Source organism: Morone saxatilis, unplaced genomic scaffold (assembly GCF_004916995.1).
Source record: "Morone saxatilis isolate NCDOM2014 unplaced genomic scaffold, NCSU_SB_2.0 Contig12, whole genome shotgun sequence".
In the NCBI taxonomy this organism is placed as follows: Eukaryota; Metazoa; Chordata; class Actinopteri; family Moronidae; genus Morone; species Morone saxatilis.
In genome coordinates this window covers 13,197,764-13,212,376 of record NW_023339674.1, presented here as the reverse complement: position 1 = coordinate 13,212,376, position 14,613 = coordinate 13,197,764, and the positions used below count along the sequence as shown (strand labels likewise).

Sequence of the window (14,613 nt, the reverse complement as noted above, 5' to 3'; positions counted from 1 at the left end):
TTTCTTTAGTAACTCGCTTACAGCACCTGAGGAATCAACAGTATCAACATTGCAAAGAAATGAGACCACACCGAACAGCATATAAAGTAATAATAAAATGCAACAGCAAAAAATACAAAACTTAGTTACAAAATAATAAGTCATGTAGAAACAAAATCCTTCCGTCCCAGCAGAGTTGAGCCCAGACAACAGTCTTGTTCCTGTATGAACTGAATTAGATGGAGGTGCTTTGAACTTGTGATCTATCCTGTGTGGTATTTCCAAAGCCAAGAGTGACCGTGGGAGCAGGATGAGAGGACTGGCTCTTCTTCTGGGCCAGCTCAGCCTTCAGGGCCCTCAGCTCTGTGGCAGCCTGTTTCCTCAACTATACAGCACAGTCATAAAAAAACAGAAACAATACAGTTTGTTAATATATTATACCAGATAGCACACCAGCTATTAGGCCACTATGCCTGAACAAAGAAGCTCGATAAACATAAAAAGTAATGATGAAAATTTGGAGCGTTTTTAGGCTGTCAGGTCAATATTACAGGGTTGATCATTTGTCAATATCTCATTAAGAAGTCATCTGACTATATAAAATGACAGGTAGCAAGTACAGTGGCTATAGGGTTTAATTGAAACAAATAAATATTTACTGCTCAAATAGCTTATCTCGATTGGCTCTGTAGCCCATCACTAGCAATGATGTGTGTCCTTACCACACTATGTAGATCTTTATGGAACAATAGCACTTTCTAGTGTATGTTTGTACCATAAACACATACCAATATTTGTTATTGAAAAGGGACACAAACTTTATACATTTTTCCAATATGTCTCTTGACCAACAAGTGAACTAACTTACTCTTTTTAAATATAGTTACCAGAGGTTATAGAAACAGTTGGAGAGATTCAAATCAGTTACCTTTATCTCCGTTACCAGCTTCATCTTGGCATCCTCTACCTTCCTCTTCAGGTTGTCAATCTCATGACTCTCTGTCATGATCTGAATGATGAGCTCATTCTGAAATTCATGCATCTTTCTTTCAGTGATTAGATCAAATGACTTTTATAGTTTGAAAAGAAAAACAAAATACTTTGCCAGACGCGGTCCCCCCAATGTGTGTCCTATTAAATTCTTCAATAGACCTTTTTCACAGAAGACATTGCTGACATGTCATAGCAGCAAAAGCCCAGGTGTTTCACTTCCTTATCTTTGCCATTATGCTTTCTGGCTCACTATGACATTAAAATGGAATTTGGCATGATATTAATTACTTATAAACCTGATTGTGCTACCAGTCAAATTACAGGCTGTGAAAAAAGTATATGGACATTTCTAAATATAAATAATATAAATATAAATATTTTGACTTAAACTACTAAAGAATATAATTAAGGGATCTTGTGAGAAATTATTCATCCAAATACTTGGATTATTAGGCATACATGACAGTACAGTTTATAAAAATCAAGATAAACTAGATTTTTACCTTTATGGAAGATCTGCCCTGTCGTCTTGGCTTCCCTCTGTTATCTCTGGCCTGGAGCTGGTGCAAGAGTTTGTTGTAAAATGTCTCCAACTCTTGCCGTAAGTTTCTCAGATTTTCCTCCAATGGGGCTGTGGCCTTCTTGGTTTCAAAATATTTCTTTTTCCAACTGTCACGAGCTATCCAGAAATATAGTTAGTGCATGTTTGCTTTTTTATCTTTAACTTAACAACTGCAATTAAAACACTGATATGTTACAGGTTTGTCAAAGCACAGGCGGAACAAATATGTTGATTATTCTTGGGCTCGCAAACTGCTGGCAAACTTGAGAACTTGCAATAATTCCTTATAAAATGTTAGATTTTTCTTTTGCTCACCTTGGTTCCTGCGGTGTCTGTTTTGAGCCAACAAATCTTTCCCCTTTCTTAGCAGCTCTTGCCTCGTCCACTCCAGCTGCTTTCTCTCCTCCCTGACCAGCTTGATTTCCTCAATCAGTTCCTCTCCTAACAGAAACAACCTGTGTCAGTGGTGCTAAAACAAAGAAAAATCATTCATTGTTGGTATGTAGCCAAAGTGTGGCTTACTGTTTGTCTGAAAGATGGGAGAGGCAGCCGTTTTTTGAGTGACCCTGGCCAAGTGCAGACCTGGAGGTGGAGAGGAGCACCGAACAGGCCGAGACAACATCGTTGGACTTTCTGTCACCTTAAAACGTGCAATAATTATGACATGAGTCTTCATCTGAATGGACTTTTATGCAGTTCTCTGTACTCCAGCTCTGCGTTAATTTCATAGACCTCATACACTCCACTAGACCCACCTGCTGGGAGTGGAATTTGGATAATCACCAAACAATTTTCAAGGTAGGAAAGAGTGAAGAAGACATGCTGAGACCTCTGTATGGCACATATGTAAGGCTATAAATGACTCCACTTACTCTTGGTTTATTCCTGATGGACTTGAGTGCATCTTTTGATTTCACGAGCCTGCAAACAGACACACCGTTGGAACAACCAGCAGTAGTAGTACTAGTATTTGCTGCAGAGTACAACTGTGTCACTCAGTAATGCTGCTCAGTACCCATCTGTGAAGGAGAAACCCGAATCTCTGTCCTCCAGAGACGGTGCTACTCCTGAGTCTCTGGCCGCTCTGTTCTGTCTGTGGTGCTGTTTCTCCTTCCTGCAGGTTTCTTCTCTCTCTGCCAACTCTTTCACCTGAGCTGAATCAGCTTCCCGCCTCTGTAAAGCTGTAGATATAAAGCAACAGAAGAGCTCAGTACAGAGAAGTACACGCCTTTTTTCACCAATGCCAAACGTGCCAGGTTAACCATATTATAAAATGCAGATGTCTCATTTTCAAAGCTACATTAAAGTTCCTTTTTCACATTAAAATGAACACAAAGATGAGGATATTTTGTAGCATGATACACAAGACTTTTACCACAAGACAGCAAAAATGGGAGAGATAGGCGACAGGAAGTAAAGGTTGAAAATGTGTACAACTAGAGTGCATAATGCATTCTTAGTTGCAGAGCAAAAGATATTTACTGTTGTTAATTTTACCTTTATTGTGTGAAACAGGCTGCGGTGCCCTCTGACTCTGAGGCTTCCTTGGGCAGCATTCCTTCTCCGCCCACTCTAACTTGTTGGAAGAAAGACCCTCCTCTTCATTTTCTCCTTCTGTCTCTGAAGAACTATAACTCTGCTCCTCGTCTTCCTCCTCTTCCTCTTCCAGGCTCGGGGTGGGAGGTGGCTGATGGGAACACTGGGGAATGAGGGGGAATTTAACAGGCTTCTTTGTTCCTGCTGGCAGGCTGCACGTCTTGGGAGGCTGGTAATAGGTCTGGTGGTCTGGGGAGCTGCTGCTGGTGTCTGTGGTGAGAGACTGGGAGCAAACACTGCTGTCGCTCTCCACAGTGGGCAGCAGGTAAAGCTCTGGCTGTGGGGCCTGCAGACAGGTTGGTGGAGCTTAATTGGAACATAATGACTAAGCATTATTGACACCTGAAGATCACAGATAATGCAGAGTGACAGCTAAGAAACAAATTAGACCAGACTAGACAGTATATACAGTAAATCACTGATATTTATAACAAATTAAAAAAGGGACAAAATGTGCAATGTTGATGACTTGACAAAATTTAAAGCTAATAGTCACATATGTAGATGACACATGGCAACAACATATTTGTAATCCACCTGCTGTGACTGGGAGCACAAGAGTGTATCGGGGATATTAGACATTTAGTTTATTTTGAAATTCTGAAACAAAAAAGGAAAAATCTCACAAAAAATGTGAGAAATTTTCATATTTCATATCTTTTGAAACTGACATCAGCCTGGTGTTTTTTAAATCAGTGATGTAGGAAACGGTGCCAAAGAAAGAAAAAATAACCAGCTTCAGGTGCAAACATGGATTCTACATACATACGGTGGAGCGAATGTTTTCACTTTCAGATCCCTCTCCTGTTTGCTCTTCACCTGGAACAGGAAAGAGTTTGGTTGTTGTAAGAGGCAGTAAAAACTGTGTGCTCACTCTCTCACACCCTTTGCAGCATGAATAGTGAACTTGTTAATCAAACCGTCTGCATTGTTTCTTTCTACTGTCTGCCCGGTGAAACACAACCAGCTATGGAAAACCACAGTAAACAGCCAATCGGCACTCACCAGTGCCAAACTGCGGCCCACACATTTCAGGAAGGAGAATTTGTCGATGCCCCTCTCGGCGCCAAGAAGAGCTCCAAGCTCGCTCCTCAGAGTTTTCAGGGTGATATCTGGATAAACCCTGACATCACAGTGGTGAAATAAGAGATTTGTAGATTACTGAACTGTAACAGGACATATGATCATAAATATGAATATAAAACAGTTTGTAGTCTGGAATTTAGGGCATTTTAGTTGCCTGTTACAGTCTAAACGCTGTGAATACAAACCAGAGTTTTTAAAGTTTAGTATTTGCTAGAATAAATAAAAAATAAATATCAGCTTTCAAGGGCTTCAGTTTAAACACCATTATCATATCATAAAGTTAATTTACTCACATCCATACTGTACTTTGAACACTTTAAATACTGACACTTACTGTGTGACTTTACTTTCAGCCCAGAAAAAAGCTTTTAACTTGTGTTTGCAGATTAAGACTGTACATGTTAAACATAGAACATGTTCATATGATGCTTTTTTATAGATGCAACAGTCCAACAGTACATCACACCACCTTGACCAGCTACACCAGTATACTCCTTACATGTTGCAACAAGAATTTAACACTAAGAGAGTTGATTTTATTAGTAATCTACTTTTACTTAAAATGAAATGAAAAAGTTTAAGCTTTATTTTTTGGAATGCAGTATGGCATTTTAACTTAAGAGGAGGAATTTGAATACTTTATACAAGTGAATTACCTGATAACATAACTCCCAAATCAATGCAACATGGCTGAGATCTGCATGTCTTTTAAAATATCGCTTTACAACATGAACATTTCCAGCAGTTTCACCTGATGAAGCCGGCAGATATGAAGCTCTCTATGGCTTCAGCAGGGACTTTATTGAGCTTCACATCCCACTGGTCATCTGGCACATACAGCACATGGAGCTCCACAAACTAAACACATAGAAAACACGGATAAAATCACCTTTCAGTGAGCATATTGCTTTATAAATAACTCATGTTTAGTTCACAATAAAATGATCCTTTTGCAATGATGCACTCAACATACCTTGCAACTGGCCGGTCTCCGGTCCTCAGGGTATCTCACTGACTCACAAGACAGCTCCATGATCAGTCCAGCTCATCAGAAGGAGCAGCACAGAGACTCTAACAGAGGGTAGATTTCCGTTAGGTTTATCTGCAGGAAGCCTGTGGTTTTTTTTTTCTTGCCCTGTGGAGGCGTGGACTGCCAAGTAACAATCCGGTGCAATGAAACACAGTCAATCGCCCAGTGGAGTTTCTTTTATGAGAGTGCCAGCAGTGGTTGCTCTGGTGCTGATGATGACAACTGCTGCAGGGGGAAAAAAAACAACGTATCCAATCTGCCGTCACCAGAGCTGAAACTGTCCGGGATTAATTATTGGATTTTATTTTACATTATTCTTGCGTTTAAGTATAATCTAAACTGAGGGAACTGTTCGTTAGTTAGTTTTAGTAAATCAATGCGACACGTGATATGGTTCATTTTATATTGTTTCGTGGCTTATTTGCCTACTTTGTATTGAAAAAATTAAGTTATTTCACAAAAATCACACATTGTATTGATAACGTCGAGTTTTTCTTGTACGACTGGTGATCGTGTCCAGTGTGATGACGTATTTCACAACTAGAGGGCGCAAATTGTATTGATCTGATGCTGCTTTCGTGTACACTGTGAATTGTCGTTAATTACTTAATTTAAGAAGAAAATGTGTATTTACGCCCTCAAATCTCAGTCTTGTTTGGGATGCTGGATTTAGATCGATCAGAAAATATAAACCACGTAAACAATCGACGTAAAAGTTGGGGTATAAGACGGGTTTTTGCTAACAAATTAACCAAAGCACAAATAATGTGAAATACTATGCATTTACCTGCCGTTGCTATGAACTCAGAGCGTAAATAATTCATAAGTTTCAACTAAAAAGGAGCTACTTTCACTCTCATGTACATGTTGGTGCAATTCCCAACTGGAATAACTTTAGAGGGAACTAGTCCGAAATACAATGTGGAGTTTACGAACATCCAGTGAAGGCAGCACCGGCGGACACTCCTTTAAAGAAAAACCGGAAACTCGGTGATGAGGAAGAAGTTAGCGAGCTAGCTCCCAACAGCCAGTTCTTTATAAAAAATAAAAAAAGTTTTATACTCGTCGTAATTCAAGACTACAGTCCCCTCAAATCCCTAACAATGTCGGGATCATCCAGCATCGCAGCGATGAAGAAAATCGTCCAACAGCTACGCCTCGAAGCCGGCTTAAACAGAGTGAAGGTAACGGTCGCTGCGTTAAGTTACTATGAGTTACGTTAACTCCGGACGGGTGTTGTTCGTTTGTTGCCAGTGTTTCTTTTTCTCTTTAAGCGCCGACGGTGTCCCCCGCTCTTCGTTTATGTCAAAGAACAGCTAGTAAAGCGACAGGTAGCTGACTTTTCTTTAACTTCCCCTCCCTCCCTCCTCCTCCTCCTCCCACAGGTGTCCCAGGCCGCAGCGGACCTGCAGCAGTTTTGCCTCCAGAACGCCCAGCAGGACCCTCTGCTCACCGGCATGTCCTCCAGCAACAACCCGTTCAGACCGCAGAAAGTCTGCTCCTTCCTATAGCACCGACCCACCGACCGACCGACCGACCCCTCTCTCTCTCTGTGAGTACCACCGCAGATATTCCCGTTATCCGTCATTACGGCCATTTTCATCTCGGACACCGGTTTCACACCCCTTTTTTTTTTTTTTTACCAATCACATCCATCGATTCTGACAGGAGTCACTGTACAGAGCAGTGGACCCCAACCTTTCTCCTTAAGAGACCCCTTTTACTGTCACTGAGTAAACTGACTATGGGACATAATCTGTGTAAAACCAGCAATTTGGATGTATTTTGAGCAGATTATTTCCTAAGAATATTGCATCAGAGATCAGCTTTCCTGATGTTTTTAGGAACATTTATTATATATTACTTTATCATGTACTTTTTCAAATCAAATGACAGCATAAAGTGTCTGTGAATAATAATAATAAGCTTGTGTTCAGATTGTTAAAAATAACAATTTCATTTAGTCGTCTTTACAGAAATGAAGGAAACGCTGAGATTTAGGCCTAAAGTGATTTTTATTTTTATTTCATTTTCTCAAACCCATTAAAATCAAGAAGACCTTGCGTGACACTTTGGCAACCCCTAATCGGGGTCCCGACCCCTAGGTTTGGAACCACTGGCATAGAGGACCACTATAATAATGCACCAATATGTAAGGTCCGATGTAACCCCTAAAACTTTTAATTCTCTCCCTAAATTAAGAGTAACTTGTTATTTTCCACATTCAAATTTGTAGTATTTGGAAATGTTCTGAAGACATAGTGCATCATTTTATACACATTTCGCTGGAATTCAGCCTGACATATCTGGAAACTTTTAGATCTTACCTAAAGTAAAAAATATAGTTATATGGATGCAACAATGCTGGACTGCATAATATGAACTTTTAAAGGTGGATCTCCTGATGATATTAATATTTTGCCATCTTAAAAAGGTGGAAAGCCAGTTTTTTTTTTTCTAGGCAAAACTCTCAAACAACAGATTACAAACATCAAGTTTAACCTGATTTGCACCTGCTTTCGTACTAGTACCATGTTTATCCATACCTGATATTGGTATTGGATTAAAGTAAAACTCCCAGCATCCTTGCTCCCGTTCACAGCCACATTGTCTGCAGTACCTGGAAAAGTCTCGAGGAAACTCTCAGATGACTAAGAGGTCATAAACTTTGATGGATGACGTGTACAGTGCTGCAGTAACTTTTGAGTAACAACTAATTCCTGTAACACGTCTGCAGGGTTTGGACTTTGTGGTGCCTTGTGGAAGTTGGCTGCAGGACCTGCGCTGTGGACTGGAATCGTCTCAGGAGTCTTTGGAATTTATGGACAAGCAACTAACTTAACAGTTTATTATTTTTAGTTTTTTTTTTTTTACTTTTGCCTTTGTAAAAATTCACACAAACATTTCCAGGTGCTCACGTGGCACGATAAATGTCTTAAACCTTCTTGCTTAGAAGTAACTAACCCATATCAACACACACGTGCCTTTTGAATTGTACATTTTTCATTCCTGATTTTGAGAATAAATAAATGGTATTTCCACATTTTGAACGTGCAGCAACATGTTTTATTAAAAAGGAGTATACACATTTAGAAATCTGAAAAGTGTTCAATCCATAGTTATTTTTAAAGTCCTGTCGCATACAAAAGCAGCTGCACTGTAGACAGATATAAGCACCTACCCATTTCCAGACACTGGCCACTGTTGCACTTTGCCTTATATAATTTGCACAGACCAGGATTATACAGATGTATGTCTGCATGCATGACTGACCAGGGCAGGCTCACAATGACAACTTTCACATACACTCGCAGGTCAGAATTTTCAGGTTATCGGGATTCATGTGGAGGGCCTGCATTTCTCCCGACTAACAGAGGGGGTAATGTCCCACACTTGGTCTCCAGAAAACAGAAGTCATTTTCAGGGTGAGTGTGTCCGATCCACAGCAGCGTTATCTCATAAAATCCCGTCATCGGTGTTGACGGGACAAGTGTTGCCACTGGTCGTCCACAAAGAATCTGGATATCCACAATAAAAGTCTGTTTGTGCAAAGCCACAAACAGCAGTAATATCTTGGACAATAGACAACGTGGTCCTTGTCTTGACCACAAAGGCTGGTTGATATTCTGCGCTCAAAGCTGGAACTTCCGCCTGCAGGCATCCATCTCATGGCGCTGGAAACAGAAAGTGTATTTTTTTTTTAGTTTTACAAGAAAAACCTGCGACATAAAAGTACTTTTTACATGTTGCTGAAGTGCTCTGCGATCATTTATGAAGGGCAGCAAAGAGGTCGACCACATGAAACATACACTGTATGATACACTGTGCAAGTGCTGACAATAAAGCCGTTAGTTATAGGGATGCACGATATTGGAATTTGCCCATATCTGATATTTTTCTAGCTCATTTTGGTTAATTGCAGAGGCGGATACATCATAGGTCCACTGTGTAGGATTTAGTGGCCTCTATCGGTAGCAGACTGAAACTCCCTCCCCTTTCTCCATATGTGCAGATATCATCAGGCATCCCTAATTAGTTTTTTCACAGCTCTTCTGGTGTCTCAAAGAAAAGTTCAAGTTTTAAGAGACTCACCTTCAGGACCCACTCGTACTCCCCAAACTTTGAATCAAAGGTGCCTTTCTGTAGGGAGCGGAGTTTGAGGGTGAAGCGAGGTCCCAGCTCTTGAATCCCAACTTTCTTCTCATTCTTGAAGATGTATCTTGAAATAAATAATACATTCTAATTTCAACAATCTTCCTTGAACACTTGGGAGTGAGGGTTATAATCACAGGACATCACGTCCAGCTCGAGTCACAGTTAAGACTCACCTGTGGAATCTGAAAAAGACGAAGTCTCTCTGGTTGTGGAAGGTGGCGACCTGTCGACCCACAAACTGGGGGTCTTGCGGGAAGAGAGCGGCGAACAGCCGGCCGATGCTGTGGCCCAGACGCGTGCTGAAGTTATTGAGGATCACCTCTGGAGAGTGTTCAGTTGGATCTTTGCCTCGTCTCTGCAGGGAAAACATAGTACAATTATGATTGGATCACACAGCTTCATAGATAAAATGATGTCTGTTGTCATGCTTTTTATTCAAGAGTAAAAAAGCCACATAGATAACCATTACTGTCATAGTAGTACGTATTTCCCATTTAATCAGAACAGAGATGGGGGAGGAAAGCTTGGACTGATGTACTTGCCTTCATCTCCTTACGTAGTCGAACACTGCTGATCTTGAAGTGTGCAGTCGGCCCGTCAGGTAGGTGACACAGAACCATACCATCTTAAAGTCACGGTTAAGGGAGCAGACATTAAAAACAGCTAACCTACTCAGAATTTGCCATTGTAGCTCCATGAAGTTAGTTACGTTTTTGCAACTTTGACATTCATTACTGAGTCGTCTAATAAAAGCAGTCTCTGAAGTTGGTGACATTCAAAGTTCAGTAAAAAGATTTAATTAAACACAGGTCTCACTGATTATTCAAACAGAAAGCCGCATAGAGCATTATGTATCACCCCCCCCTGACAAGGCTGCCTTTAAAAGGATACTGGGCATTTTGCGATCCTCGTTGATGACCATGAGGTAGGTGAAGTTCCTGGCGACGCACTGAGGAATGACCCTCTTCAGGGCCAAACCTCTTCTGTAGTACACGTGGGCGTTTGGGATTACTGTGGCCAGCTGCTCACAAAACTTCACAGTCCTCTACAAGACAAACACCGGAGAACGATCAATGCTCGGAACAGACCGGTTGATATTAAGGTGACAGATTGTGGCAACCTCAATGAGAATGATGAAGAAAAGTAATAAACGTGTTATGCTCAATCAGCAGCCTGCTCACCCCTCTTGGTCTGTCTGAGGTTGTGATGAGCACTTTGGGGTTTGTCAGCCCGTTGAAGTAGGCAGAGAACTCATCGGTTCCCTCGTCAAATGCAACCTGTTGATGGCAGGAAAACACACAAATTAATGCAAATTCGTTACAAATATAATCTGAGATCGTCTGAAACTTGGTCCGTACCTCTTCATCTTCTGGGTCAACCATTGTCTCGTCAAACACCCTCTGGTTTTCTATCGTCTTTGGCACCTCTTTTGGTGGGGCCTACATTAGGAACAGAATAAATGGAAGAATGGATGCACAAAATGAATGCATGTTTATTGGAAAATACATCTTTCTAAGAGGTCACATAATAAAATGTAGCAGGAAACGGAGAAACCAAACTCACCTTGTCACCTAAAGCTTCCCTTTCTTTTTTCTTCTTTTTTTTAAGCTGCATCTTTTGCTGAAATATGAAGACAGATCAAATATGAACACTTATATTACACTGTAGCGCCGAAAGTTGATGAACTGATCAATGAATCCCTCTTTAGTCAGAAATGTGTCCACATAAGCAGTGATGAATAAAGTAAAAGTACAAAACCTTTTATTTTATTTTTGATGTTTGTCATTTGTGTTGACTGTTCGTGTTTATTTCGACTAATGTTTTTAAATGTGGACCCCGGGAAGACTGGTGGTGCTCTGGGGATTCTAACAAATACACACACAAGTTAACTTTTTCTGGTCACAAGTTAACAAGTATTAGAAGGGTTGCTTGCTCTATGTTTAGGTTTAAGACATCCGTTTGAGTGCTGCTAACTTGTGGAAGACGTTATACAGTAAATGTTTAATCAATAATTCAGGAAAAGGTCTATACACGTTACACTCAGTTTTTAATGTATTAGTGCACCACGCAACAAGTCCTGTGTTCATGAAGTCTGTAGTTATACCCCATGTATTATAAAGGTCAGTGGTGGAAGAAGTTGTCTTGTGTTTTACCGGCGGCACCTGTAGATATAATAGTCTCATTCTAAGGCTAACACATTTATTACAAAACAGAATTAATCTTATTTTCAGGGGATTACACACTGATAAAAATCCAATGTGAAAATCCAAAATATTATTTTAGATTTTTGTTCCAGCTTTTTAAATATAAACACTTTGTGGTTATCTTATTGTTATATAATTGTATTAATGAGCACCGCTGGGCTTTAAACTGTTGGCTGAACACACCAAGCAATGTGAATATGTCACCTTTGGGCTCAGATAAATACTGACAGACAGGTGGATCATATATATTGCACGTAATAAATCTGCAAAGTGACCAATGGCTATGGCTTTTTCTGTAAATATTGTGTAATATAGAGTAAGATGTACAGTATTTCCCTCTGAAATGTGGTGCAGTAGACGTTTAAAATAACTTAAAATTGAAGTCCTCAAGTGAAGTATCACAAAGACTGGTACAGTACTTGAGTAAATGTAACCTTACACACTAAATATTATTACAAACACTCAGTATAAGACAGAGCAGCTCCACAGCACCACAAACACCTCCTCTCCCCCTCTCTCCCCCCCTCCTCCTCTCCTCTCCTCTCCAGACCTGAACTTAACAACCTACATTGGGGGGTTTATTACAGTGTATCAGACTGCATTAACCACAGCTTTACCTGCTATATTTATCATCTTTATCTTTACCTTTCTTTTCTCCTGCTTGAATTTCATGAACATGAGGTGTCTCCGCTGTTTGTTCTTGATCTCGGACACACTGAAGGTGGGGGGAAAGGCAGCTGCTCCTGGCTCGCTCTTCTCCATCTTCTCCTCCTCTTTCTCAACCCCGCTGCCTTCCGCATTCCCCTCCGGACTCTTCTTTTTCGGTTTCTTGTTCTTCTTCTTCTTACCTGTGCTGTCCTGACTCACGGGGACCTCTGTGATGTCCATTTTGTGTGACAGCGGTCTGTTTTGGCTGATTCTGCTCTCACGTGCGTGTTGAGCTCGCTGCGTTCACAACCGGAAGTGACAGAGTGGACGTGGTCGTGGAGGGAAAATGTGTGTGGGGGGACACCTAGTGGTGAGGAGGAGAAAGAGCGCCTCTCTGTCTTTTAATTTAACTGTAACTGAAACACAGCTTCAGGAAATGGGTTGGATTTAAATGGAGAGATTAAATTGTTGATATAAAAATGCTTTTTGCTCAGTGTTACTTCTCTTTAATGGTTGTAGAGTTTGTACTAAAAGGCTTCTTCACATTCATCTGCTGGAGAGGCAAGGTTTCTCTTGGCTTGCCTTGAAAGGTCAGAGATCAGATGTTCCTTTATTGATCCCTTCTGTGGGTGAAATTCAAGTTTGACACAGCAGCACAGGGGAAATGTAGTGCAAAAAAACACAATAAAGATTAATAAAATAAAAAATATGCAGTTCAGTCAGTAATATTAAGGAAGATCTATTGGCGAGGCGAGCTGAGGACCGATAATTTCTGTAGGTCAATCACTATGACTCTGACAATACACATTGTCATTATATAATAGATGTATTGTTATGGTTATTGGCGGCATAAAAATATTATATTGATATCTAAAGACAAGGTTTAACAATCACCAAAACGTTTTTTTGCACTTGCATTTGTTGGGAACTTGCGGCTGTGGTTTGGTAGAGCAACTTTATTTGTTATTAGTTCTGTGAAGACATGGTTTATACCATTTGACTGTAGCATTGAAAGCCAGAGTAATTGCAAAGTCACTAAAGACTTTGCAATTACTTTTTCGCCTGACTCTTTTGACTGTTCATGTCAACCTCCAGCCACCATCAGGCGCCACACACCACTTTTTCATTCACTGTTGGTTTTCTCTTCGCTGCATTCCCACCTGTTGGTGCACTCACTCAAGTACAGATACGACTAACCATCATCCTTCGTTCGGTATAAAACATACTTTATGATACAGAGATAAATACCTGGAGTTTGTAGTGGAGAAACAAATAAACTTACTGTTACTATTATGTATATATATATAGTATCTATTATATATTCATCTGAGACTGAGCAGTATATTTACGTTTCCACCAACCAGTCCACCTCGGTTCCTTTGTCATTCCTGCATTTCACATCTCAATCATACCCTTGAAGAAGGATCCCAACACTGAAGAGTAATCTGAACATTATTCTCTGAAACATAATCATGATATTATTAAAATAACAAGAGGAAGTCAGAGTATCAAATAAGTCGAAAACATGACACTGTATTTATGAAAACAACATTTACATTCACATGTATATTTTGTTAACCAGGTGATGGTCTTAATGATAACGTAATTAGATATTTTAAATGACTTTAGCTGCATTTTTTTTATGAATTTTGAAATAAACTGTCGATTATAGCAATCGCCTGAGTATTGGAGATTGTGATCTATTACCAGGGTTTTAAGTATGATGGGGCGTGATGGTGGGGTGAACAGGAAGTGGTATCACTGGGTGAGATAGTTCTACATTTTTAAAAAGCCACTTCCGAGGTCTTCAGCAAGTCAAATCAACTATCAACATTTTAGTAAAATTGCTTTTCCAAGCAAATATGTAGCACAAATTTCCCAAAGCAACACAGTATGAAAATAATGAATTGTAAGTACAACAAGATCATTGTGTGTTTTGCATATAACACCTGCGTTACGTTGCTTTTAACACTCTTTAACACTATACAAGTTAGTCAAAAGCACTGTACCACATTGTAATGTCCAAGGACTGTCTCTCTTATAACGTAAAGGTCCTGATGCTCGGACTTCAAATCAACAGAGACACTCAAACATTAAGGCACGATGCTCTAAATGATGCTCTGTGGTGGCGCCGAAACAAAACCATACACAAAAGTTCACTCACAAGAGGTAAAACCAATACCTATGTGACAAAAATAACAAAATAATGACATGTATCTATTTATCATATATTTACATTAAAATATATTACAACAATAAGAATGAAGCATTTCTTCATCCACATAATAATCAAAACAACAATAACAATTTATGGTATTTGGTTTTTGTTTTTTGTTTGAAGTTTTTTTTTTTTTTTTACA

At 39.9% G+C, this 14,613-nt stretch overlaps 3 protein-coding genes across 3 annotated transcripts; 1 reads left to right on the top strand and 2 right to left on the bottom strand.

Moving 5' to 3' along the window:
• Positions 1 to 32: 32 nt before the first annotated feature.
• spata1 (spermatogenesis associated 1) lies at positions 33 to 5,942 on the bottom strand. The gene is made up of 12 exons (XM_035653628.1): positions 5,190 to 5,942; positions 4,968 to 5,074; positions 4,136 to 4,253; positions 3,896 to 3,949; positions 3,032 to 3,416; positions 2,550 to 2,715; positions 2,407 to 2,455; positions 2,057 to 2,174; positions 1,850 to 1,975; positions 1,476 to 1,651; positions 908 to 1,006; positions 33 to 364 (listed from the first exon to the last, which is right to left on the bottom strand). Exons 1-12 carry the CDS (start codon positions 5,247 to 5,249, stop codon positions 215 to 217), a joined length of 1,608 nt encoding a protein of 535 aa, XP_035509521.1. The 5' UTR covers positions 5,250 to 5,942; the 3' UTR covers positions 33 to 214.
• Positions 5,943 to 6,196: 254 nt separating this feature from the next.
• On the top strand, positions 6,197 to 8,296 carry LOC118322050 (guanine nucleotide-binding protein G(I)/G(S)/G(O) subunit gamma-5). The gene is made up of 3 exons (XM_035653632.1): positions 6,197 to 6,430; positions 6,632 to 6,798; positions 7,984 to 8,296. Exons 1-2 carry the CDS (start codon positions 6,350 to 6,352, stop codon positions 6,755 to 6,757), a joined length of 207 nt encoding a protein of 68 aa, XP_035509525.1. The 5' UTR covers positions 6,197 to 6,349; the 3' UTR covers positions 6,758 to 6,798; positions 7,984 to 8,296.
• On the bottom strand, positions 8,290 to 12,585 carry rpf1 (ribosome production factor 1 homolog). The gene is made up of 9 exons (XM_035653631.1): positions 12,251 to 12,585; positions 10,965 to 11,021; positions 10,760 to 10,840; positions 10,583 to 10,678; positions 10,293 to 10,446; positions 9,944 to 10,026; positions 9,575 to 9,756; positions 9,339 to 9,465; positions 8,290 to 8,920 (listed from the first exon to the last, which is right to left on the bottom strand). The coding sequence occupies exons 1-9, from the start codon at positions 12,491 to 12,493 to the stop codon at positions 8,879 to 8,881; spliced, it is 1,065 nt and encodes a 354-aa protein (XP_035509524.1). The 5' UTR covers positions 12,494 to 12,585; the 3' UTR covers positions 8,290 to 8,878.
• Positions 12,586 to 14,613: the final 2,028 nt, after the last annotated feature.

Bases quoted from the DNA above. Each gene is read 5' to 3' on its own strand.
- spata1 (XM_035653628.1), bottom strand. From the start codon at position 5,249: ATGGAGCTGTCTTGTGAGTCAGTGAGATACCCTGAGGACCGGAGACCG. The intron at 4,254-4,967 runs GTGAAACTGCTG...CTGTGATGTCAG, and splicing joins ATATCTGCCGGCTTCATCAG to GGTTTATCCAGATATCACCC. The intron at 365-907 runs GTAACTGATTTG...TGTGCTGTATAG, and splicing joins AGCTGGTAACGGAGATAAAG to TTGAGGAAACAGGCTGCCAC.
- LOC118322050 (XM_035653632.1), top strand. From the start codon at position 6,350: ATGTCGGGATCATCCAGCATCGCAGCGATGAAGAAAATCGTCCAACAG. The intron at 6,431-6,631 runs GTAACGGTCGCT...CTCCTCCCACAG, and splicing joins CCGGCTTAAACAGAGTGAAG to GTGTCCCAGGCCGCAGCGGA.
- rpf1 (XM_035653631.1), bottom strand. From the start codon at position 12,493: ATGGACATCACAGAGGTCCCCGTGAGTCAGGACAGCACAGGTAAGAAG. The intron at 10,841-10,964 runs GTGAGTTTGGTT...TTCCTAATGTAG, and splicing joins GGGAAGCTTTAGGTGACAAG to GCCCCACCAAAAGAGGTGCC. The intron at 9,757-9,943 runs GCAAGTACATCA...TTTTCCCTGCAG, and splicing joins GACTACGTAAGGAGATGAAG to AGACGAGGCAAAGATCCAAC.